Source organism: Pseudoliparis swirei, chromosome 16 (assembly GCF_029220125.1).
Source record: "Pseudoliparis swirei isolate HS2019 ecotype Mariana Trench chromosome 16, NWPU_hadal_v1, whole genome shotgun sequence".
Lineage (NCBI taxonomy): Eukaryota > Metazoa > Chordata > Actinopteri > Perciformes > Liparidae > Pseudoliparis > Pseudoliparis swirei.
The window spans coordinates 10,036,553-10,062,010 of NC_079403.1; the positions used below are offsets into that span (position 1 = coordinate 10,036,553).

General features: G+C 40.7%; 2 protein-coding genes across 3 annotated transcripts; one reads left to right on the forward strand and one right to left on the reverse strand.

The window, feature by feature from the left end:
• Nucleotides 1-473: 473 nt before the first annotated feature.
• nktr (natural killer cell triggering receptor) lies at nt 474-19,571 on the reverse strand. 2 transcript variants are annotated; one of them, XM_056434051.1, is made up of 17 exons: nt 19,515-19,571; nt 17,441-17,518; nt 16,700-16,774; nt 15,412-15,519; nt 10,571-10,615; nt 9,426-9,513; nt 8,632-8,661; nt 8,264-8,409; nt 7,155-7,377; nt 6,816-6,992; nt 6,631-6,718; nt 5,725-5,873; nt 3,017-5,644; nt 2,729-2,815; nt 2,238-2,297; nt 1,346-1,450; nt 474-1,140 (listed from the first exon to the last, which is right to left on the reverse strand). In XM_056434051.1, exons 2-17 carry the CDS (start codon nt 17,496-17,498, stop codon nt 1,071-1,073), a joined length of 4,137 nt encoding a protein of 1,378 aa, XP_056290026.1. In that variant the 5' UTR covers nt 17,499-17,518; nt 19,515-19,571; the 3' UTR covers nt 474-1,070. The 2 variants fall into 2 exon arrangements, with proteins under 2 accessions (XP_056290026.1, XP_056290027.1); XM_056434052.1 differs by lacking the exons at nt 15,412-15,519; nt 16,700-16,774; nt 17,441-17,518; nt 19,515-19,571 and adding an exon at nt 10,272-10,295 and having other exon boundaries at nt 10,571-10,626.
• A 92-nt stretch (nt 19,572-19,663) lies between these two features.
• On the forward strand, nt 19,664-25,116 carry sec22c (SEC22 homolog C, vesicle trafficking protein). Its single transcript, XM_056433824.1, has 7 exons — nt 19,664-19,902; nt 20,585-20,796; nt 20,978-21,141; nt 21,503-21,682; nt 21,837-21,955; nt 22,371-22,436; nt 22,522-25,116. The coding sequence occupies exons 2-7, from the start codon at nt 20,615-20,617 to the stop codon at nt 22,720-22,722; spliced, it is 912 nt and encodes a 303-aa protein (XP_056289799.1). The 5' UTR covers nt 19,664-19,902; nt 20,585-20,614; the 3' UTR covers nt 22,723-25,116.
• The last annotated feature ends 342 nt before the right edge of the window (nt 25,117-25,458 follow it).

Sequence of the window (25,458 nt, forward strand, 5' to 3'; positions counted from 1 at the left end):
TGCTTCATTTGAGGGCTTTTTGAGGCCAAAAGAGGTCAAAGTATCTTCTTTTTTATATATAAAACTGCACTGCTGCACTCAGTCAAAAAAGATAGTTCCTGTTGCATTCAATAGGATCTCTATCTGATGGACCATTTTTAGTTTCTATCATGGAGTGTAAGAGCTCACACGCCTGCAGTTGTATGTAAACAATTAGCAAAGAGGGAACAACGATGGAGCCGTGTCACTTTTGTCTTATTCCAATGAAGTGAGTAAATGGTAGTTGCATGGTGGACTCTATATTAAAAAAACTACAATGAGTATTTGTTAAGTTAATTATTTTTACATAATATAATGCACACTTAAATCTGCAGTACACACACAAGCTGCAGTTCTGAAGTGAACGCTAGGTGGCGCCATTATGAAGGCACACATTCTGCAGAAAAGGACATCTGCAGTTACCTGACATGAGAAAAAAAGAAAGAAACATAGGCTTTAAGATGCTGTGGTATTTATTATGTGTAAACATTCATAACTGTTCAGACATATCAATCTTCAATTACAGCTTTTTTAACATTCCTAATCCAGCAAAAAACATATGGAACAAAGAGAAACTACAGCTTGAAACTGCTACAAAAAGTTATTTCTTCCATTGAACGAGGGGCTTCTCGAAATAAAAGACAGAATTTAAGGCATAACCTCAACCGATACCCACTAACTCCTCACAGACGTCAGAACTGAGAGGATTAGACACTCGCAGTATAATAGTTGTACATTTCAGAAGTAGTAGAAAAGTAATATATAAATATGCAATATAAAATACATATAGCGTATTTCTTATTTTTGTTATACTTCTATAGGCTCTAGTTCTCCGCTGTGACAGGCCGTAAAATAAGAAGAGCTGCTTGTAAAGTGATTTATTTAAATTCTATGACATTCAACCCCTCAGGCTGTCACACAGCACAGTATTAAACTAGGAACCGGGTGGACGACGGCGTGTCCTCATGAGAACAGTGACAGCGTGCGGAGGGTCCAGACTGTGTTGCGTTGATCTCTTTTGGCAGACTTTAAACCAACAACCTGCCGCAGGCTCAGCGGTACCGACTGCTGCGACTGTGACTTCTGCGCCTGGAAGAACTGCCGCTGGAAGAGCGCGACGACCTGCGAGCAAGAGACGCCGTGGGAAAATATGAGTTTTCATGCACGCATTATTGAATGCGTACGCTGTACTACTGTATGCCGAATGCATCTCGGTGTTGACACCGCAATGTAACATTCAGCCACGGGGAGGAAGAGAGAAAAGGTTAACAGGCCTGACGGGAGACCAGCCAGCTTGCCGGGTGCAACAGGGCGCAGAGCGTCTTACCGGGATCGGCGGTCTGAGCTCCTGTAGCTGTCGCTCCGCCTGCGTCCTCCTCGCCTCCTGCTCGCACTCCGACTCCGACTGGAATAGCTGTCGTCGGAGTCTGACCTGCGTTGACGTAGGGAGATTATTTTCGGGGCACCTCCAGAAGAGTGTTCCATTCACACAGATCTACTTGGCTTTACAAGGAAAAAAGTCCCGGCATGAAGATAAAGAACCACCACGACTATTTGGATGTGGTGTGCGTGCTCAGAGGAGAACGATTGATTGGTTATTCCTGCCTCATGCTCGCTAGATACTATAATTAATGACTAGAGATAGAACTGATCTCTTCAAGGGCTGCAACAAACTATTATTTTAATTATCTGGTGATTATTTTCTTGATACAAAGATTCCTCTTTTGTTCTATAAAATGAAAGAAAAGGGCGAATAATGGCCAACACAATTTCTAACGCCCAAGGAGACGTCTGTTATTATCTGATTGTGTCCTACGAACCTGAGGAACAATGAATGTGCTGACACACAAGACAAAGAAAAAAGCTGAAAAGCTTCACTTTCTATTGAAATATGAATAAAAAAATAGCCAAAAGAATCAATTAATATTCACCTACTTGTTGTATCTCTAATGTTTGATATGTATTACTAAGTACCATTTGTTTCCATGCGAACATATAAACTCTATTACTAAAAACTTGTTCCAGTTTATGAAAAGTTGATATAAATTATCCTTTCAAACTCTCAGCACTGAATTTAAGTGTTATTAAGATAAAACTGATCTCCATTTCATCATAAATATGGTGTTTACATGATTATGTTTATATTTGTAATTATGAGGACTCATGAACAATTCAACATTTCTATTTCTTTCCTTTGGACCATTAAAAAGCTCACAGACCTGAACCTACGACGGCGTTCATATGAGCGACTTCTGGAATGACTTCTGCTGGACGTCCGGCTGGTAGAAGAAAAAAAACAAAAACAAACTCAGATGCATAGATTAAAAAAAACAATCATACATAAAATACACAATAGAAAATATAATGGAAAGTGCTGGGAGGGTTGTGTGTACAGTTCACATATTATTTTAACATGACAGAGGGTTTTCTTTTGCAGAAAACAACCATTTGTGAGAGTTTGTAAACGAATGTTTTGATAACCTTGTTAGACCTGGAGCCCATTCACTTCAATTCACGAAGACTTTTCTCCCTTTTCTTGTGGATGAAGAATTCCTTTACAAGGCTGAAATGTAAAATAAAGAGCACGGCACGGAAACCTCCCACGCTCCGAGGTTTCTTCTCTCTGTGGTCTCCCCTCAGCTGAAAACACTTCCCCACCGGGACCCATTGAGGGCTCAACAGATTATTTAATGGGTGTTTCGGGCCGTACCTGTGACTCCCGTAACTTCGATATGTGCTGCTACGAGAGCGCGACCGTCGTCTTCCGCGTCTCCTCCTCAGACTCCTACTGCGGCTCCTAAAATAATTAAATTGTGTTGTAAATCACATTGAGATAGAACAAAAAAGTCGGTACTACAGACCCCACAGACTGTTTTATAACAAATGCTTCACATCCATCAGGTTTATCCCCTCACAGCGGTTTGTCCAAGAAGCCTCTCCGGTATTTAGAAAGATTTCCTGCTGCTGCTCGTTTAATCGAAAGTGCTTTCGGTCTCACCTGGAGAAGTAGCTGGAGCTGCGGGATCGACTCCTGGACCTGCTGGAGGAGTGGGACGAGCCTCTGGAGCGGGACCGCTGACTGGAAGCCGAGCGCGATTTCTTCGGGGGCCGCGTTCCCCGCGGATTTCCCACAGCGGGGGAAGTCTCCTCGCTGGAGCTCTCCTGGTTCCTTGGCCTCTGGTTGAGCCGCGCCGTCTTACGGACCTCATCGAACAGAGAGCCTGGTCGGACCCGGCTTTGGCTCTTCACCTCCATTCTCACTCCCTGCGTGTTGGGAGGCTCTTGGAGTTGGACGTTTCTCGCGGTGACGGGCAGCACATTCATGTGCTGGAGAGCGGACGTTCCCTTCAAGGGCCTCCATTTGAAATGAATCCCAGCGTCAGCAGGTCTGCCGGTGGTGGCTTCATCCTGCAGTCCACCAGCTGTAGAGGGGGTACCACAAGGCTGCTCTCTGCGGGGGAGGAGACCGCCATCTCGACTGGCCACGTCTGAAGACCCTGAGGTCGATTTGAGGGTAAACTCGTTACTGTTCAAATCATATGTGGCTGGATGTTCGACAATTTCAGCGTCATGCTCTGGGGTACAGATGTCCATATCATCCAACGCCTCTTGCTCTTGGACACTGGGGACACTGGCCCCGTTCCTCTTGGATGAGTGAAGATGAAGTTCAGGGTGTTTGGGGTTTTTGTTGATACATTCCTTTGCTTTATGTTGCCCCCCCTCTTTTTCTGTACTAGCGTTCTTGTTTAAAGAGGTCACTTTTTCATTCATGCTGCCCACACCAGGCCTTCCTTTGACAACTCTAGGACTAGGTTTCTCTCGTTTTGATTCTTCCTCGTCTTCCTCCTCTCCAAACTCCAAAGGAGGCTGCCAGTGAAAAGTCTCTTTAAGCCTCTGATGTTTCCTCTTGGATCTCTTTCCTTTGTTCTTACTGTGATGGGAGCCGCTTTTGTTCTCACTTCTTCTCTTATGTTTATGTTTACGTTTGGCCTTCTTTTTGCTCTTGTGCTTCGCCGGCGCCGGGGTCTTCTCAGGACTTTCCTCTGGCCGACCAGAAGCGGCAGCAATCCCGTGTGCCAGTGCAACCCCTGCCTCCAACGACTTTCTGGAAGTCTCATAATCCGATTCTGTACTAGCTTCCCCTTCCTCTTTTTCCGATATGGCCAATGTCCTGGAGGTTATATTTTCACAATCACTTTCAGAATTCCATCCAGGAAGAACAGACAACTTCTTGTCAAGGAGTTTATTGGACTCAAATTCTTTCAATTTCAGCTTTTTCGGCCGGGTGGGACTGTTGCTTTGACTGACTTTATCACTGTCACTATCCCATTCGGACCGGCTATTAAAGCACTCTGCCAGCATGGCGCTGCATTGCTTTGTTTCTTGATCCTGTGCGCTGTTGCTCTCTTCTATTTTCTCCGAAGAGACACTTCTCCTCGAGTCACTGATATCAGGACCACGCTCACAGCTCGCACTCTTCTCTGATCCTGGCTGAGCATCTTCACTACCTGTGGGTGAAATGTTCGTATCTTCATTGTTGATCCTCCTCAGAGAGCTGTAATACTCTTTCCATTCCTTGTCTAGTGAACTCTTCTTGTTGCTGTATGCTTTCTGGGAGTTTTCAGAGTCTGATATGCTGAAGGAGGACGATCTGCTTTTATACTGATGAGGGGACCGAGACCTGGACCTACTATAACTTCTGCTCCTTGAGCGGCTGTAGGACCTGCTTCTGGAGGACCTGCTGTGTGAGCGCCCTGCAGGTTTGTGGCTTTCAGAGTCACCTGGCAGACACTTTGGTGGAATGGGAGTCTGAGCTTTTTCTCTACCAGTAGCTACTGTTTGTCTAGCGGAGGAGCTGAGAGCGACTTTCGATTTAATCTCCTGAATGTGGATGTAAGAAGGCTTCCAGGGCTTTTGATCAGGTTTCCAGCGTGAGGGTGGGGGACTGTCACTCATTGGGATCATTGGGGCACTTTCAGGAGCCGGGATACTCGGGAGTCTGGGGACAGGTGTAACGTTACTCTCTGGAAGTTTCTCGGACACCATGGAGTCCGCTTTGTGCTTGCTGGCTTTCCTCTTTCTTGGGGATCTGGATAAACTCTTCTTTCTGGGTGGAGACAAAGATCTGTACTTGGATCTTGATCTTGAAATGGATCGAGAAGAGGACTGAGATCTGGATCTAGACAAAGACTGACTTCTAGACCTCGAAAGGCTTCTGGATCTTGAATATGACCTGGACCTCTCTCGAGATCTTGACTGACTTGATGAATAGGATCTAGAATATGACCGAGAGTCTCTGACTGACAGCCGTCCCCTCAGAGTTGATGAATTCTGCTGATTTGAAGAGGAGCGGGTTGGAGAGCGTGATCTTCTGGACTTCCTCTCTGACGATGCTTCCTTTTCACCCACTGACAGGGAAGGCTCTTGTGGTTTGCTCTCGGGGCTCTTCTTCTTGCCACGCTTTCGTTTTTTGGCCTTCTTCTTGTGTTTGGCTTTCTTCTTCTCTTTTCTTTGTTGGCGGCGCAGGCTGGACCTCTCAGAGCCGGGGTCTGAGGAGGGCTCTGCAGACCGGGACCATGCAGAGTCACTTCTGTCCGCCCATCTGCTTGAGGAATGATCGTTTAACCTGTTAAGTCAAAAGATGCATGAAGAAGAATAAAGAAATAACTGATGTTTGAAGTTACACGGTAAAATATTAAGTCCTACTTGTCTCCTTTGCTCCATCTCTCAATGCTCGGCGGTTGATACACTTTGGTTCTCTTCATCTCTTCTTTCCAATGTGGTGGAGTTTCACTGCTACCCCGTTCTTCCACAGATGCAGACCGTGATTTAGAGCCTGTGGGGGTGTGATATCTCTGCAAGAAAGACACAATATGTTGCTAATTTAAACGGCATTAAAAAGAATACGTAACAAATCGTTGAAAGCTCATTAGATGCCGCCTCCCATGTGACTTTCTCCACCCACTATTTGAGAACTACTGTTGCACCATACTTTTCTTATAAACCAGTCAGAGCAGACGGGGAGGGTTCTGAAGGGTTTCATCTGCATATAATACATAATCTTAGCAGAAACGATAAGCATGCAGAGATGAGCATGTAGGAAACAAAATTGTATATTTTTTGTTTCTGGGATCAATAAGTAGATGTCAATCAATTCTTCTCTTCTTGGGATTGTGATTCCTTAACCCTCCTGTTACCTTCACATTTACTAACATATTTTACCCTCGGGGTCAATTTGACCCCAGCAATTAAAACCTCCAGAAAATTAGAATTAATATTGTTTCCCAAGTTTAAGTGTGAGGTACTTTATGTTTGTTTGTTGACTACCTAAATAGCCCTTTAAATATATAAAAAAGTTGATATTTCTTTTATGTTTGACACAGTCTGGGGTCAAATTGACCCCAAAGAACACCGACATTAAACATTGAATGGGGTCAAATTGACCCGAAAGGTAACAGGAGGGTTAAAAGAAGTAATGTCGACCCTTGTGTACAAATATTGACTCTCGCAGTTAGTCAAACAAGCAGAATACTGCATGAACAAATACTTAATGAGCACCAGAACTGATCGTCTACACCGGCAGATCTCTGATCTGAGTCGAGGCGAGCGTACCATTGTTCCTCTGCCTTTGATCTTGCGTCCAGACTTGGACACTGCTGGTTTCGGCTCAGTTGAAACAGACATTTCTTCTTTCTCAACTCTGAAAAGATAAAATGTCAAAGTAAACACATACGGTTAATTACTTAAGTGTATACGTATCAATGAAGAAACTTAAATATATCTATTTTTTAACTGACATCTCTGTTTTATCTTCCTGGGATGGCATGTCTCGACGCAGCAGGAAGCGGTTCTCTGGCACCGGTGGGATTTCCTCTAGTCGGACGACAGGCTTCTCTCTCCTCCCACTCGGCTCCTTCTCTCCCTCCACTTCACTGTCTCCCTCCAGCATCTCTCTTTCCACAGGACTGTGAGAGCTTCAACAAAACAATATCCAAAACAATATGTTGTTACTTAAAAATAAACATCTCTCAGTTAATCATGCCATCACTTCTATGTATTCTTGAATACACAGATCAGACTGGAGGTTCATGTGAGTAATAAGCAGATGAAGTTGTGAACATGAATAAAAATAGTACTTTTGCTCGACAGGCCGAAGGTCAATGTTCTTCTCCGTCTTTGATTCCCTCCTTTTCTTTTTAGGCCGTTTACTCTTCGCATGTCTCTTGTGTTTGCGATGTTTGTACTTCTCTTCCGATTCGCTTTCAGATCCCACTGAAGAGGAAAAGGCCGAGGGCGAGTCATGGGAATTGAGGGACGAGTCAGCAGAATGGGAGGTTCTTTTTCTTTTGCCTTCAAGTACTGAAGAAAAAAACAAAATGGTTTGAATGTCATTTCATTAAAAATATGCTTCTCAGTAACAGTAAGAAGAAAAGGGTTCAGGGGGGATCAGCACTACAACAAATAAAGCTTTGTTTGATTCTACTCGCTATGTTGGGGGCAATGGAGGCAGGCCTGGCAGTCATGTGGGCACATGCCAGCTGAACTTCACAGACATCACCTCGCTGATCTTCATTAAACAGAAGATCATGTTACTGTAACTAATGCCAGTGGAGGGAGGGGGGGGGGATGCTGGCATTAAAATGACAACCTCTTCCAGAATAAGCATAACATATGACCCAGTTAGAAGCATATGCAAAACTTTATCAAAATAAATTGGATATAATGGTGACATACATTTAAGCTTTTCGTAGTATGAATGTATGTATTGTTGTATTTCCATTCACTTAGAATGAGCTCTTCACATCTACATTGGTAGCGATGTTGTAATGCCGTGTTTCTACTGTAGCCTAGAACACCTGAAGGTCAGCATAGTCTGACTTGGTAAGGGAGGGGGAAGGGATATTCAGATGGTTGCAATCTGCAACCTCACCACTAGATGCCATTAAACCACATACACTGGTCCTTTAAGAACAAATACAAGTTGTCGCTATCTATTTTGAAGGTCAGCCACTGCCAAAGACCTGTGTCTGTGGCTTAAGAAAGGTCTGGCTCCACAATTACTGAGCATTTTTGTTAAACACTGTATTTGTGACCCATTAAGTTTTATATCTTCAGTAGGAAGTAGGAGTGCCACAAAAAGAGTAGGCAAGTCTGATTATGTCCTTATCATTGGAACAACAACACAAGAATAGAATGAAGCTAATCCTAAACGTCCAGGAAAACACAGGTCAGTCAATAAACTTACCATCATTAGCGGACTTCGTGAAAAGTTGTCCACAGTCCATCACTCTGACATCAGCGTAGGGTCTGCTGGCTGAATCCGTCTTCAGCCCTTCAACCTTCTTTATCACTTCAAAGCCTGAGATGATGAGACCAAAGACGACGTGGACTCTGCACAAAAGGTGGAAAGAAATTTCGGCCTGTTACAGCAACTTGACTATTCCAGGATTTTTTAAAAAGCCCTGGAAATTATAATCTTCCTGAAGGCATACTACACATACATGACAGAAAATAATTGAGTAATATGCCAGAAAATCAATGTAGGAAAGTTCACTATCAACAAAAGACCATTGCAATGAAACCGTAAGTGTCAAAGTGACATTGGATTTTTACCCATCGAGGTGAGGTGCCGTCTTGGTTGTGCTGTTTTGCGGAAAAGCCAATAAAGAAGCGAGGGAAGGTCAACCAATGGCCGTGGTCAGGGTCATGAGAAAGGGAGAAAAAGGAGGAAAAGAATGAGAATAAACAAGCAACTTTAACAAAGTGCGGGTGTTACTGTGCCACAGGAAACTTCTCAAAAAGGTGAAGAGTTTGTCAGAATGCCAATTTTATTAATGATATTTGACTGCAAATCAATTTAGAAAGAACAGCCATTTACAGGGGCAAAAGAAACCCTCAACAATACAGTGTCGGCAATTTTATGACTGTATTTAGATCATACGATGGAATGGATGTCTATATTTTCTCCTGTATGCTTTAAGATTTTTTATAAATAAAACAGGTTATGGTGACAACCTGTTTTATTGATTTAGAAAGTAAAATAATCTCAAGTCATTTGTGAATATTGTTCAAAACAAAATCTAAAATGATGACTGTACTCTGCAGAATAGTTGGGAATACAAACTACTGAGTGATAAATACAGTCAGGTGAGAGAGAAACACAGCTTTGGAGACACATTACCTTGGAAGAGCAGGATGCTAGAGTTTCTGTAAATGTTACACAAAAACGGCAAGAGAAAAAAATGTAACACATTTGGAGGTAAAAAAGAATGAATCCATGTTTCCCTGCACTTTGAAAATCAACTACACACAGCGGGTGAATGACGTTCACACTCAATGACAAGTTGTACTCTACAGTTTCAAAGGGAACAGAAAGCAAACGAATAATGTAATCATGTGTTGCTCACATGAAAAACTGGGAAGCGTTAGTGTCCTTCCCGCGATTGGCCATCGACAACAGGAAGGCTCTGTCGTGTTTGAGAATGAAGTTCTCATCTGTTGGCAGCAGAGAAAGAGGGATCGAAGTCTCAAAAGTGCGTTCTCTGATGCATAACAACGGAAATATTTTCAGGGAAGAACAAGACAAAAGGAATAACCATTTTTAACCAACAATCGAAACATAGCCTCACCAACCTGTCCTTCTAAACAGGCTGTTACTTTTAGTCCTTTTCTCAAATGCTAAACTGGGTTTTAATTAAATAAACTATTAGTATTAAATATAAGTATTTTACATCATTCTGACCGTGTTCCAAAAAATATTCTATTGGTTTCCATTCATGGAAACAGGCCGCAAACCACTTAGACTTAGATGGATTATCTATCCATTGCTTTTCTTCTCATCAAGGTTACGTTCTCCCCGGGATCCAGGATCATTAAAAAGTCCTGAAGGTTATTCTAACTTGGAAAACTCAAAAGGTAAAATGCTCCCAAATGCCTCAATCTTTATTTAAACATAGTTCATTCTAAACATCTTATTGCCATTGTGGTATTTTATGAGTCTTCCTATAGAGCCGAGAGCCTGCAGGACGTGTGAGACAACGTGTCGTCGCAGTCACCTAGCTATAAATACCAGGTGTGTATCATTAAAAGTAACTTGAGCAGCACGAGGCTCAGGGTAGCCGTCTGAATAGAAACATTTCGTCAGTACAAATGTGCATCTGTGCCGTTGCAAACATTTGCACCGTTTTGACTGACAGAGGCAGGTGGTGGAGACAATGTTGACATGGTGTTACTGAGCTGTGTACATCTCTTACCTTCTCATTTTGCAAAAGACCACTCTATAAATAAAAGAATATGTTGAAAAATTTTAGGCAGGTAGATTGGAGCTTTCAGCAATACCTATTCTCCATGCGGATTTGATAAAGCCCATTACTACTAAATAGAAGACAGCACGACACAATGGAAAAGTGAAGGTCAACAGAGTCATACATAGGAAAATACACAAATAAACATTATTACCGCAACAGGCACATGCAACATTTTGCTCATGCAAAAGTAGCAAAGAGACATCAATCATGGAGACTGTTTTAAGGTAATTAGATATTCACATTACCTTCAAAGTAGCCACCGTATATGGACTCTCCCCCTCTTCCATTTCCTGCGGAGATTAACAAAATAATGTCATTTAACCCTTGTATGGTATTCGGGTCTGTGGGACCCGTTTTCATTTTTCATCAAAACAAAAATAATATGATTCATTATTTTTTTTTCAACAGACTTATTACCTTGGCTAATTTTTCATAAGAACATACACTACCGTTCAAAAAGTTGGATCACTTAGAAAATGTCCTTATTTTTTTCAAAGAAAGAAATTTTTTTTTTTTTTAATATTAAATCATCAATCATCAACTAACTCTATTATTTGTTATGTAAATGATTGGTCTATTCTGGAACTGGAAACGGTTTCTAATGAATCCTCCACAGTATAGATATCCAAGGCCCAATTATCACACTAGTGTTCTAGTGTTACATTGTGTTATTGTGTTTTGTTTAGAAAAAAGACTAATGTGAAACCCTTGAAAACCTAAAACCCTTGAACCCATATATGTTAGTTATGCTGAAAAACTGTGCTGGCTGATGAGAGAAGCTATAAACTGGCCTTTCCTTTGAGCTAGTTGATTATCTGCATCACACATTTGTGGAAGAAGATAAAAAAGAAAAAAGAAAAGAAAAACATTCTTCATGTAAAACTTCTTTCTTCCATTCTTCTTCTAAATTCATGCGATGAACTGAAAAGGAACTGAAAAACAAATGTCCTACAGCTGTGTGTCCTACTCCTAGAGAGAAACACAGAAGCAGCGGCTCTAGAGAGAGAGAGAAGTGGGAGGCCCTCCGTGCACAACTCAGCAAGAAGACAAGTACAGAGAGAGACTTCTGGAGGGAAATAGGACTCAGCTAGCCACTTTGGGTGTGGTATTTAAATGAAAATCGCCATTCAAAGAACGCCAGTGAAGAGGGGACTGGGCCCTTCACAAACGGTGAAACAAGAAAAAATCTCTGGCAAGAAAAGAAAAAAAAAAAGAAAACATAAAAAGAAAAAGAAAAGGAAGATTGGGAAGAAGATTGGAAAGGTGAAAGAGACAGATGAAGATTTGTTTCAGATGGATCAAGTTTGAGTGAAGAACATGGTGGAAAGAACATTTGTGAAGAAGGAGATGACAAGAGAATCAAGCATGATGGAGTGACATGGTGGTCTCAAGCATGGTGGAGGTAATGGTGCTGGTGGGGCTGCTTTGGTGCTGGTAAAGGGAGATTTGTATTTGGTAAAAGGGATTAGGACGCCCATTTGCATCCATGCCATACCCCTTTAACACATGCATGATTAGCAGCGCAGGATTTTCCACCTCAACTCCAACAGGACAACAAGCACACCTCCACATTGTGCAAGAACTATTTAGGAAGAAGGAGGCAGCTGGCATGTTGTCTGTAATGGAGTGGCCAGCACAGTCACCAGAGATCTCCAACCCCAGCTTGTTGTTTGGGGCTTGACAACGCATGGTCCGTGCAGAAGCCCCACTCAATCCAAAACAACTGTGGTCAGTGGTGACACAGCAGCGTGACATTTCTTTCAATTACCTTAACAAATTAACAGCAGGAATGCAATGCTGCAACAGCTGTGTTGAAATTGTCAAAAAAGAGCAAAAGCAAGTTTAAAAAAAAAATCAGATAAAACAAAATATCTTTTCTATTCATTTGTCAATGTCTTGACTATATTTTCTATACATTTATTTGATAAATAAAACTCATTTGATAAAACTTTTGACAGAAAAATGTCTTAAACATCATGTGATTCCCAAGTATTTCAGACAACATTTTTTATTACAGCACACACTCACCCCCCCCACATTTGTAATTGTTATCCTGTGTAAGGTCCACTGGGTCTTGTGATCCTTGGGGTGTGTAAATGGTGTGTGTGTGTCTCCTTCTGTCCTGTGCTGTGTCTGTCTGTGTGCTGTGTGTGTGTGTGTGTGTGTGTGTGTGTTGTGTGTGTGTTGTAAGTGTGTGGTGTGTGTGTGTGTGGTGTGCTGGCTGTAGTGTGTGTGTGTGTGTGTGTAGTTGTGTGTGTGTGGTGTGTGTGGGTGTGTGTGAGTGTTGTCATGGTGAGAGCACAGGAATGAGTGCAAAAAAGAGTCTGAGCTCCTACAAATCCCTGTGTCATTCAAGTCTACGAAAACGTCCTATCCAGAACAGGCAAACACAAACCAAAAATGTGGTGTATAATAGTACACTACTGGGGAGAAATGTGGATAAGTACACTACACAGGATGGGAGAAGAGAAGTACCAGACTCAGAAGAGGAGAAGAAGGGCCTTGCAAGCTGAAGGCAGAAAGGGTAACAGAGGAAACAACTTTGGCAAGGTGGCCACTGAGGAGCTGCTGGAGAGGACTGGACACTGGCATTTTGTGATTTGGGAGGACTGGACAACAGAGGAGTGAGATGGTGCGCCTCTTCTGAATATACTGGAAAGAAGTGGAACAGAGGGAGAGAAAGAGGGAAGCAAGAGGAACCTTCAGAGGCCAACCTGGAAAGGCTGCTTTGAAAGGGCAGAAAGAACAATGTAAGAACACCCATACCCGAACCACCTGTCAGGAGAACCATGAGAAGTGTGTGTGACAAAGGAAAGTGAATACAATGAACAATACACAAAAGTCAGAGCTTATTAACCTTGTGATGCTGTTGCAGTATATGTTTGACAATACCTTACAACAAAAAAGCATTTAAATAAAGTTTTCTTGAAATGCGGCCGGAAACAGCAAAACAAAAAAAAAAGATCATTCTGAATGTTGTGGACAATTAAGAAACAAAAAGACAGTAAAATAATGCACTCATGCAAGAAGCGATGCAGAAACACACAATTTAAAGAACTCATGTGTTGTGTGCAATAATGCAAATCAGATTAAAATGTCATGTATTGTATTCAATACAATGTCAAATAAATGTAAATAAATGTAAAATAATAAATGTTAAATGTAAAAATTTATACAAAAATTTGTAAAATTTTATAGTTATAGTTAACCTAGTTTCATGATTCAAATTAACAAAAATAGTGTTTCTTTATGCTTCTTAGTAAAAGTTTTTTAACCATATAACAAAAAAAAACAAAAATTAAAAAAAAATGCTGAAAAAAAATATTAAACATAACAAAAAAAAGTGTTTATAAATATTGTTATATTAACATCTTAATTGCTCGTATGTGTAAATATTAATAAAAGATGTGTGTTTTGTTGAGAAAATTGTGATTTTAGCAAGGTCATTTGATAACCAAAAATGTGTAGTTAGGCTGACAAGATTCATTCATCAACGCGTGTTTCCATGCACCGCTGTCTCCGCATGCAATCAGTTGTGGATCGCACTGGTGCTTGAATATGGTGTTGGGCTGTGAAAAGAACACAAGCTTGATAGATCAGCAGCCAGCCACAGTGTACTTGTTGAACACAAACAATATAATATAGATTAATAAACCAATAACAAAGAACTTGAAAATGATATTAAAAATACTTGTGTATGACCAGAAAATGAGATACTTGGCGAAATAATGATAGTGACTCTGTCCATTGTGTTGATGCTCAGATTATGATTCCGCGTACATCGAGCGGCGTGATATTCGTAATGGCAACCAAGATGCCTGATGGACGCGTTCTGCCAGAATGTTAATGATGGACTTGCACACGCAGGGAACGGCGTGCATTTTTTGTTATAAAGAACCACACGGACGTACAGCGATTAATTGGTATGTCGAGTGTGTTGTACTATGTTACACCCGTCATAGATTGTGAGACCCGCGATGATGCCTTCTGCTCCCTGGAATGCTAACCGCTTGATCGCATATTGCCGAATTTTTCCTCTCTTCTATGATGGTTTTTTCCCTTCGAGATGTTACGTGGTGATGCAATTTTCTGATGAGCGTTCGTGTCCGGGCGGGGCAGAGAACTGTAAAGCCTCGGCGCGCTGACGGACGGACCGTGGCGCTAGGAAAAGCGCACGAGAGACAGAAATGACGCGGGCGAACCAATGTTTTTGGCGAGAGAAAGTGCTGCGATCGGCCAATTTTTTTTTGCGCGCGATGGGCCGCACCCCAGAGATATGCAGGTTAGCATGATCGGCGATGGACCTGAACCTTAAAGAAACGCCCCAATTCTTCCTCCCACGTATGAGTGCCTTCTGGGCGAACAAGGGTAGCGGACCTCTTGATTTGGTGAAGCCTCTGGATGTCTGTACCTCTGACTGACAATTCACTGAAATCCTTCACGAGAAAGGTAAGCCTCGACTCTGAATGTTGACATAAAATGTGTAATGGCTGTAATATGAAACTAATGACTTGTAGCGTGACAAAATAGGATAATATGATTTATTTGATGCGCCTAATGGATGTATTTTTTTGACAAAATTTGATTGTATGTAGATTAAATTATTTTTTTACCATGGTCCTTTAAAAGTTGAATACCAGCATTATGAACAACAAACAAACACCATACAAGGGTTAAAGCAAATTATAGAACATTTCGGAAAAAAATGCTGTCTGCAGAAAAAGAGCATTTTGGACAAAGAAAGTTGTTAATGCGTGTGTGTGTGTGTGTGTGTATAGGACACATTGTTTAAGTAGCTGCCACATTCAGGAAGCATCTATGGTCTCCTGGATTACTGCCATAAATATGTTGGCACCAACTGACCAATTGTGTCTAGTATCTATATCAGTTTTTGATGTAACTACTGCAGTTGCAGCTTTGAAATGATACAAAGCATTACTATTATCCAAAACACTTTTCCATCATTTTTTTTCATTTGATTTGATGTTAAAGAAAAAGATTAAACCATCGGTTTCACTCAATTCTGAATGTCTTTATAAACACACACATCCAAAGTCAATGAGGTTACATGACATAATTACTGTACCTTCAGTGAAGTCGCCTCCCTGGACCATAAAGTTCTTTACAACTCTGTGAAAGGTGGAGCCTTTGTAGCACAGCTTTTTCCCTGTTATTTTGCCAGTTCCCTTTTCACCTGTAATTACATGCATGTGAAATGAGCTCTCATCCAACACCAAACATTCAACAGAACGGCTCCGACAAAAAGAGCTTTTGTGTATACTGATGCCTTGAGGTGAATGTTGCCACATGGAGTTTATTCTAAACGAGGGAATGAAACCACATTCGGGGAAAGTATTTCAATAAACTAAACGCCTTTGTTCAGGCATTCTGTTGTTAAAACTCCTGTGCAGGACTGCAGAATTCATTAAGAAGATACCAACAGGGGAGCGATACCCAGAGGTATTGACCTCCCGGACTTCCCTTTCCTTATGGAGAAAGGAGACGTGAATGCAGAGATTTCATTAGATGCGTTTCAGGGTCTGTTCTGAGGACAGGGGGCTGGCTGTTCAAATGGGCAGCTTAGGTTGCTAATCTTTTAGTATATTTACTTCACTGGTTTCAGCATTGTTCCATGGGTTCAGTTTCTAATAATGTGAGCTGATCCCCTCCTAAAAGGACACACTAGAGACGTTAAAGAGAAGCCACATCAAATTGCCCAGCGGAGTCGTGTGTATCACTGTGTTATGTTGCGTCTGTGTGTTTAGGAAAAGGAACAAGATAACCAGCCATCTCCCACGTCTGCCCTTGTCAGCATCACATCCCCCTTGGCCAGTTGGGGTGAAAAAAGTAGACGGGAGTATCGATCTGCAGTATGTTTACAGATTTATGGCTATCTCTAGGCAGACTGCCACGACGACAGGACACTGTGTTCTGCTCAGTGGGATATCTGTGCAGTGACTCCATCTGTCACTGGCAGTTTACACTCCAGCCATTAGCTCCTTTCCTCAAGATATCAAATGACGAGAGGGGTATATAGTGTGAAACTGTGGTTCTTATTTTCAATTCATATCTCATGTTGTTATTCATTGATATACTCATTATGACTTTTTTTCTGGCAGAGGCAGGAGATATTAGAAAGAGATGTGAAATGTGACGAGACACAATTTAAAACCAGAAAATTATTGTTGAGGAGAAACCAACAGCACAACTGAAAATGATATTGCTAAGATGTATAGTTTTCCTTCTGAGAAATGCAAACAGATCACTTTCATGTTTCTCTCTTTAACAGGGTTCTCTGTTTTTAACAGTTTGGTCAATGCAGTAAATGTTGCAAAAGCATGACAAAGTGAAAGCGGTTCTTGACTGGTACTCACCTGTGCACAAACAGAGAAAGTTTTTGCTTGTCTTGGGACAAACATCCGAAAAAAGTTGGAAGACAATGCGCCCAACTATAAAACACATGCAAAAAAGGGGAAATATTAGCTCACTTTATCTTGTAGGTACAACTTTTTTTTTTATCTTCAAAGATTATATGAGGCGTTGTCAAAATAAATGTGGTGTTACAAAAAACAAACGAGGGAAGAAAATGAACAGGCCAAGGACACAATTAAGAGTAGCCCAAATGTTACGACACCGCACACTTTTAATTACCTTCTCACCATTAGAACAATCCTGTGGTGAAGCTCAGGCCTTAGAGAATTTTTTCCATAGCTAGGTGCAAATCTGAAACTAAGAGCCTGATGGGGGGTTTGTTTTGTCCCTTCCTGTCCAAATTTGAGCCAGCTCCTACCGCAATAACAGCTATTTAGCCTGAGGCCATTAAACTGACCACCTGCTTGAAAAGTACGATGCTAATCGCTTCTCAGGGACTTCAATAGCACCATTCAGTACGGATACAAACACAAAACTAGTCTACCGAGCCAGTGCACCACAGGGTGTTCGACTTTCAGTTTGTACAACCAAATGAGCATCAATCAGAAGCTCAAAGGCTACAAAAACAACCTCCGTACTAAACAGTTTGAACAGATCAAAGTAATTGGCTATGAAGATGAGCTGAGGCTGTTCACATCTCAATCTAATTATCATACCTGTAGAGTGATATGAAATGATCTTACCTGGCTCCCGGTTGAGCTCCACATCAAAGTAACACTGAGGGCGGTCTTTCACCCCCATTCTGCTAAAAGTTTGATTACCTAAAATGTAGAAAAGGGTACAAAAAATGAAAAGAGAAAAAATAATAAGGTCCCCTTTCTCTTAAAGAAGCAGTAAGCTACTGAAGTGTACACCTAGAACGTACAGTATATTTAGAAGAGTGTGTTTGAAACAATGTGGAGAGACTGAAAGACAGAGAGGGAGGAGAGGAACAGAAAGGGGAGGAGATAGAAGGATGGGAGGAGACATATATGTTGGCTATGCAAATCAGAGCACAACACAGCTGCCTGACTACATGTTTAACTCTGTTTCCACTGACCACTTAGATATCTCTGTGGCAGGTAAATGTCACTGGCACCACTACTAAACCTGATTAACAACATAGTCAAAGTGGGAGGAGACGGGAATGAATCTTCACGGTTTCTCGGTTGCCTTTTGGTTGGACATTAAGTCGGTTTGGATAAAAGCGTCAGCTAAATGAAATGTAATGACCTGTTTTACAATGTTTGCATTTAGCCACGACAACAAATGTAAGCAAACACCAACGATAGGACAACACTTCACTGTTTACCCGTGCCAAACAATTCAGGGAATCATTACTCATTACACCTTTACACAAATGATATTTCTGAACTTGTTCAATGTCATTGCTCCCTCCTTGTTGCATAAAAAAAAGACAATAAACTGTTGATATGTAAATCTACACACCAATATTTGGTGTATCAGCAGCTTTTTTGTGCACAACATAGATGACATCCGACTTGCCACATATTGTTTTGCTGGCAAAGTGCAAGAATGCAGGATATCTAATAATCTGTCAGCATTTATTTATTAAAAGCGTAATCGTCCTACAATTTCCATGATACAGGCAACAAATTGTTCAGAAAATGCAGTCACATGGTGCGCTGTGTGTGTGTGTGTGTGTGTGTGTGTGTGTGTGTGTGTGCTGGCATAGTAGTCTACAAGAGGAACAGAGATCTAAGACCACTGATAGCTGAAAACCACAAGGAAAGAGATGTGTCTTTTACTTGATTGACTTTTTTTTTTAAGAAAGCCATGGCCGAAGAGTATAAGGAAGATATTTCTACAAATTAAATGTGTCAACAAACTTTACTTTTAACCTCCATGAACTCATCAACAGTTCCTGAAGCACCTATGCTGTATGCTACTTCACAGCTGATGTTGATCAACAGTACGGCATTCACGAATGAGACCAATGGAAGATGTTGACTGCCATTAATAGCCATGCTACAAAACTTCACCGTGTTTGATGCACCGGTGTTACGGTTTAACAAGCGACCGTGTTAACGGGCGACTTTCAGCCCAACGCGTCTGTTGTTGTAGTTACGACCGCTGATGAAAATAGGAAGAGAAGAGAGAGTTGCTTGTTAACCCGTAACACCGCTGATTGTATTGTACGATCATAAAACTCCCCTGCTAAATATAGACAGCAATGGTAGTGTTGTCAACTATTTAGTTATATCTGAGGGACTATGCACATGCCATGCACATCACGAATACCACAATGGATAATACCAGTAACGTTATGTGCAATATGACGTATGAATGCATGTTAAGTTGGCAATGTAAAAAAGAAACGGCTGCTCACCAGAATCGGCATTTTCTTAACCTAAGTATGAGTTAACCCATGTAATTAACTAGCTAGTTAGTAAATAACGCTATTTCCAGTCACGACTTCAACGATAGCTAACCTAAGTTAGCTGTTAGAAGGCAAACATGTTACTCACGACAGTCAAGGCACATCTAATGCAACAGAACAGTAAATAAAAACGGGCAACACACCCAACAGCAGCATGCTAGGTTAACTAACGTTGACATAGCTACATGTTTGCGTTTGCAAAATGGTTAAGCTAACCGCAAACAGCTAACGCTAGCTAGCTAAATTAGTCAGGGTCGCTATTTTAAATTCGCTAGTTTACGTTCGTTTTTATTCGCAACCGCAATAACGTTCATATTTCATGTAACGTTGGAAGCTCACAGCTTATTTACACGTTCAAATGAGATGGGGTAACTAACCTCTGTACAGTAGCTAGCCAGGCAAATAGCTACCCGACCATTCCTATGTTAACTTTTAAGTGAAGACGTTTGCGCTTTGCGGGACAAAGCGTGTGTGTCCCTTTCGAGGACCCGTAGAAGATTTGTTGTGGTTTTGTTATATCCGGAAAACGATTTCGAGTTAGCTCGTTGGCTATATTTAATAAACCTTATTACGTATGTTTTATAATAGCCTATTCAGGTTGTCTGTGTACATCTCAGTGAATATAAATAATGTGTTTGCGCTCGTAACGGGTCTCTGAAGCTGGCTACTTACTGGTGGTGTTACCTTTATATGATGGTGTAATGTCGCTCAGCTAACCTCTCGTAGCTCAGTAACAACGTGCAGCATGAAACCTATGATAATGAGGTAAGGTGTTCTACGGATGTCATTTAACTTACACTGAAATCTCCATTGTTTTCCAAGCAGGGCAAACATGAACAAGACGGCTCAATTTGTAAACCTACTCTGTTACTAATAATATACACTACATGTGCACCTTCTGGAACTAATGTGGTCTAAACAAACAAACTCAACTGTCTTGTCTTCATTTTTCCTTTTATGAGGGTGCAATTTGCAACACAAAGTTGGATAGTACTATCTAATTAAAGTTTATGGTCACTTGGAAGTGTGTGATGCTGCTGGTTTATTTTGCAACAGCAATACGATCTTCTAATATTTAGGATTCCCTCACTTCACCTCTTAAAATAATCAAACCATGAACATGCCTGAAAACCTTCATGAAGATAGGATGTATTTCAGAGCTGTTTTATTAATCTAATAGTTTCGCTAAGTGAACCTAAATTGAGCTGAATTTATTTGTTGATTATTTAATACAGGAAGTAAATTGGGAGTAAATTGATCTGCAACTTTCTTGATAATCATGTCTAAGCAATGGCGAAGCATTTTTGACTCTTTCTGGCATTTCTTAGTTTAAAATGAAATGATTTTCATTTATTTTTTAAATGAAGGTAAAATAATGAAAGTATTGAATTTAGAATCCTAACATAGAAACATTGACGATCTGATATTTCTCTTTACCCCATGTAAGGCTGTGTGTTCTCCATGGACATTGTGGATCATGTCTCTGATCCTGTTTGCCTTCGTGGTCCGGGTGAGGGATGGACTCCCCCTGTCGGCCTCCACAGACTTTGAACACAACCGCGAGCTCCAGGAGAGAAAGCAGCAGCTCAGGACCATCAGCAAGGCATTGGCCCGTTTCCCTGACAGAGGGACCATCAAGGGCCGGGAGCTCAACATCTAGTAGGTTTCAGGAAATAAAGCTCTTTTAGTTGTGCTATTTTTAAGGCGAAAAAATAGAGAATCAGTGTATAAGTGTACAGTAGACAGACAGAATGTTGTCCATTTGATCACAGGCGCATCCATGTCGCACTGTGTCAGGCTGTTTGTTGACTAAACACCTTTTCTCCTCTCACCTGTTCAGCTTCGTCTCTTCAGAGGGTGTATCCTACATGACCGTGTGCCACTGCAGCCTCCCTGTTGCTAAGGCCTTCTGCTTCCTGGAAGATCTGCGCTGGGAGTTCACAGCATGCTTCAATAGCACTGTTGTTGCCTTGGCAGCCAGGCCGTATCCGTTTTTGGAATTTGGTGAGAAATGCTGTTATCTAGATTTAGAATTGCAAAGGGCTTCACTTTGAATTCAAGTAAGATATGTTGAATGACAATGGGCAATGGGCAACTGTGGGTCAGTGGTAAGCAGGTCTGTCTTTCAATCAGAGGATCGTCAGTTCGATCCCCGCTCATGGCCCTAGTCAATGTGTCTTGAGCAAGACACTTAACCCTGAATTGCTCCCCGTAGCTGTGTCTACGGTGTATGATTCTAAGTGCTTTGGTTAAAGCGTCAGCTAAATGAAATGTAATGTAATGATAAACAAAGCTGCTCTGCTGCGATGCTTAAAACTAAAGATACATTGATTTATGCTGATGTTACGTTGCTGCAAATTGACAGACGGCACCATTCAGAAGCTGAAGCAGCATTACAACCAGAGTGGTGGTCCGGCCCTGGAAGTGACGTTGGTCGAGGTCCAGGAGGATCTGAGGGTCCATCCACCACAAGTAATTAACTTGGAGGAAGTGGAACTCGCCAACGGCACTGCAAATGGGCACATGGAGCAAGGTCCTGGGTGTGGTAAGACTGACCACATGACTTGTACACTGTAACATGTACAATACTGTCGTTTATTATTTCATGTTTATGTAATGCAGAAATGAGGAAATGTTCTCAACGTTTTCTGTTTGATTATTTTTGCACTAATTTATTTTTCTTTCTTTTATTTAAACAGGTCAGAAGGGAAGACTCCAACCAGTGACAGCAGCAGGCATCCTCTCGCTGGTCCTAAATATTATGTGTGCATCTTTGAACATAATCCGCGGTGTTCACCTCATAGAGTACACGTTTCAGGTATGGCTAGTGCGATCCTATCGCTAATGCTCCAAATATACCTAAAGTAGAAGTACAGCACGTTGATGTGTCATAGATTATGTTTCATACGTTCTATAAAGATATAATGTATATTAAAAAAAGAAAAGTGTTTTAGGGAAATAATGCTGTACTATGGCTTTGCTTTGTTATGTTCAGTTGGTCATTTTATTTTTAAATTGTCATGTACAAGCTAACATTAATTCTATGTTAAGCTGGCACAACTGCATTTGCATTTTGCTGTGAAAGCAGAGTTTGATAATGATGAGGTATCCACAAAACTGCAAAACGTTCATTTTCGTGTGAGTCAGCTATAATCTGAAATAAATGTGGTACAGTTTCAATGATGTGGACTCTGGCCTGAATGACACAAGTTGTTTCTCTTCTCTGCACACAGGATGATTATGAAGGCGTATGGAATGTTGTGGCATTTCTTCTGGCGTTTGTCTGCTGCGTGTTGCAGGTGAAGTTCACATTTTCATTGCAAACTGAAATCCACCCAAGTCCAACTCTCTCTGACAGCATGTCAACGACCTCTGTGTCCACAGTGCCACCTCTACCTGTTCCATTCTTCTCTGAAGAAGCTCAAGTCCTTCACTCTGTTGATTGTGATTGTCCTATGCAACCTCTACCTGCTCGGCCTGAGGAACCCTTGGCAGCTGATCTTCCACATGTCAGTTTCCTCCCTCTCCACCATCCTCATCCTCACCCGCAAACTCCAAGACAGAACCAATGACTGCGCGGTCTGAGGAGCAGAGGACACTTTACTCCGTTGCACCACTCACAGCTCTTACAGTGCAGGTGAGAAAGACAGGGGAGCAAATGGCTTGATCCACATGAGTTATGAAGTGCTGTTTGGCTTTTTAACAACAACAAAACATGTTTGCAAATTTTTTTGTGATCACGGAAAAGGATAATTCTGTTGATGTTTTCTTGAATACATTATGTACTTGCACTTTGTGTACATTTGTTTCCAAGACGGTAAAAAGCAAACAGTAAAACGCAATTCTCTCTGGAAACAGATGCAGACTTAAAATAAAGGGAGATGTCTGTTTTAGGAACAGAATGTTTGTGCCATCCTGTCCACTTTTTAAGGAAAAGGAAGGATTTGTTTTAGTTATAAGTGGTGTGTTTTTTGTAGAAAACAATAATTGTATCACAACCCTAACTGTTGAAGCAAATCATGCTTTTTAAAATAAATGTATGCTCAATTTCAGCTCAGTATTATTTCTGCTATTGATTATCTGCATTGATTATCCTTACGTAATCAATGGTAGGTGACAGTTGATGATTGTAACAGACATTAGATTTAAATGTTAGACGTAATAGGCACACAACACACGGTTAGATCAACCTCCATTATGAAGCGTTGCTCCTGATATGATTTAGTATTAAATTTAGGGTCAGTGACGGCCAAGTAAAGCAGCTATTTTTATTTGGTTTACATGAGTTGCTCATTAGATGAAATTAAGAACCTAATGCAAAGGTGAAGATGTAAAGCTTTGGGTTGTTTCATGCCTTAGTGTGTGACACTTGTTTTTAGTTTGTTAAATTGTGTTGACACCGGCAAGTGCTCAGCTAGTCATTGCAAAGTTTCAAATGTAAGGGCTCCGTTATCTAAGGAATGAATGGAAACTATATTGAATACTGAGGGAATACGAGTCTTACAGTCATGTCAGGCATGATATTATGGCATATTATTTTACAACATTTATGATAAAATGAGAATTTAACACATTAACTCCATTTCAAACCCATTTTTGTATTACAAATTTAGACCTTTTAGTTTGTCGGGTTCTTTTCTATTGATCTCTGCATTGTCAAAATGTAAACTGGGTAAGAATATGAAAGCCCTGATTCATTCGATGGGTAAAATACTATTTAATTTTTTGGGAACTTTTTTTTGGACTGCACTATTAGGCTTGGCTGTTTTTGTTTTCAGTATGGTATTTGTTTTTTAATGGGTTGCATATCGGATTCTGCTATTTATATACCGGTGTATGTTTACTTGGTTTAGTTTTTTGTCGTCTTTCAGGATATATACAGCACTCGCTACCTGTAGTGCTCAGATTGTTATGAACATATAAATCATATGGTAATAATCTATGTTTGCAAATACAACATTAGCGCTGCTTAAAAAAAAGTACATTTTATAGCATTGTGTGGATTTAGCTTCTAAGACATTAATTTGCAAGAGCTCAACAGTTGCACTAATGTCTGTTAAGCCAGGGAATACATTATTTGTTCATAGTATATGTCAGACAAGTAATATTTGTGTCCTTTTTATTTGACTATTTAATCAGGAAAGTAAGAGACTCATTTTACGGGAAAGCGGTTGCATCACATCGGACAATCCAAATGTCCCTCACAATAATGTACAGAGAAATAAGTCACTTTTATCTCATAGTTTACAACAAGTGAGGAAACTCAAAAATGTTCACTGGATACATAAAATGTAGTGTAGATATGATATGGGCCTCTTAATACATTTTGTAGTACATTGTGCTGGTTTTGTGGTTCATTGCTGAGAATGCGACTGGCTCAGTGACCTTTGATGCTGTGTCCAACCAAACTGTGTGCAGGACGTTGGTGATGCTGTGATGTATTTGATACAAAGGAGGTTTTTCACCGACTCACCGTTTTCACCGTAGCCGACAAGTCGTTGACCAAATTAATTGTAAAATAATGTTGCCGCCAATATTCTAAAGATGCAGAACCAAATATTGTGGGGGATATTTAAACACTTGAAATGGAATGAAGGATAATTTTGTTGATTGTGGTGGTTTCTAACATTTAATAGAAATACACTGTAGAGTGAACAAGTGGCAGCCTTCTCGAATATTTTTTATTTAATTTAATTTTGTATCAATATCTGAAGTCTTAAATCAGATCTCAATACAGGAAACGGTTTTTTAATCCTTCAGGTTTCGAGGTATATTTAATTGGATGTTTTCTTTATCTTGTCAGCAGAATGGCGTTATGAGGTTGATTCAATTGGTTTTTGGGGCTGCGACCTGTTTGTAATAATCGGTAACGTAACTATGTCATTCATTGTAACTGCCAAATACACTGGTGTTCACGGGGCTTTATTATTTCCTGCTGTGGTAAAACTGACATTTTGTTAATAAATAGTGTCTTTTTTCCATTTGTTTATCTGATTTCTGTGTCAAAGTAATGATGACTACCTCCATGTACAGCAGTGATAAGACAACAAAGTATTTTTTTATCATTGGGCTGTTTTGACTTTTAAAAGTGTGTCTGCATGTTACATCCAGATAGAAAAGTGCTACGCCAAGCAGGATAGGCATGAAGGAAATCTATAAATAGAAGTGTCATTTAACTTATTACAGGGCACTTGGAACATCATATAAATATATTTATGTATTCTTCCAATATTACACCAGATGGAGCCCTTTCACAATTTACAAAATCAAATATCTGGACTGATAAACGGTTTATGTTGCCGAGAACAAACCGATGGCCGT

Excerpts from the sequence above, each read along its gene's own strand:
- nktr (XM_056434051.1), bottom strand. The coding sequence starts at position 17,498 with ATGGGGGTGAAAGACCGCCCTCAGTGTTACTTTGATGTGGAGCTCAAC. Across the intron at positions 8,662-9,425 it reads AACGCTTCCCAGTTTTTCAT|CACAACCAAGACGGCACCTC; the intron begins GTGAGCAACACA and ends TCCGCAAAACAG. Across the intron at positions 8,410-8,631 it reads ACGGCACCTCACCTCGATGG|AGTCCACGTCGTCTTTGGTC; the intron begins GTAAAAATCCAA and ends CCTTTTGTGCAG.
- sec22c (XM_056433824.1), top strand. The coding sequence starts at position 20,615 with ATGTCTCTGATCCTGTTTGCCTTCGTGGTCCGGGTGAGGGATGGACTC. Across the intron at positions 21,683-21,836 it reads GGAGCAAGGTCCTGGGTGTG|GTCAGAAGGGAAGACTCCAA; the intron begins GTAAGACTGACC and ends TTATTTAAACAG. Across the intron at positions 22,437-22,521 it reads TTGTCTGCTGCGTGTTGCAG|TGCCACCTCTACCTGTTCCA; the intron begins GTGAAGTTCACA and ends CTGTGTCCACAG.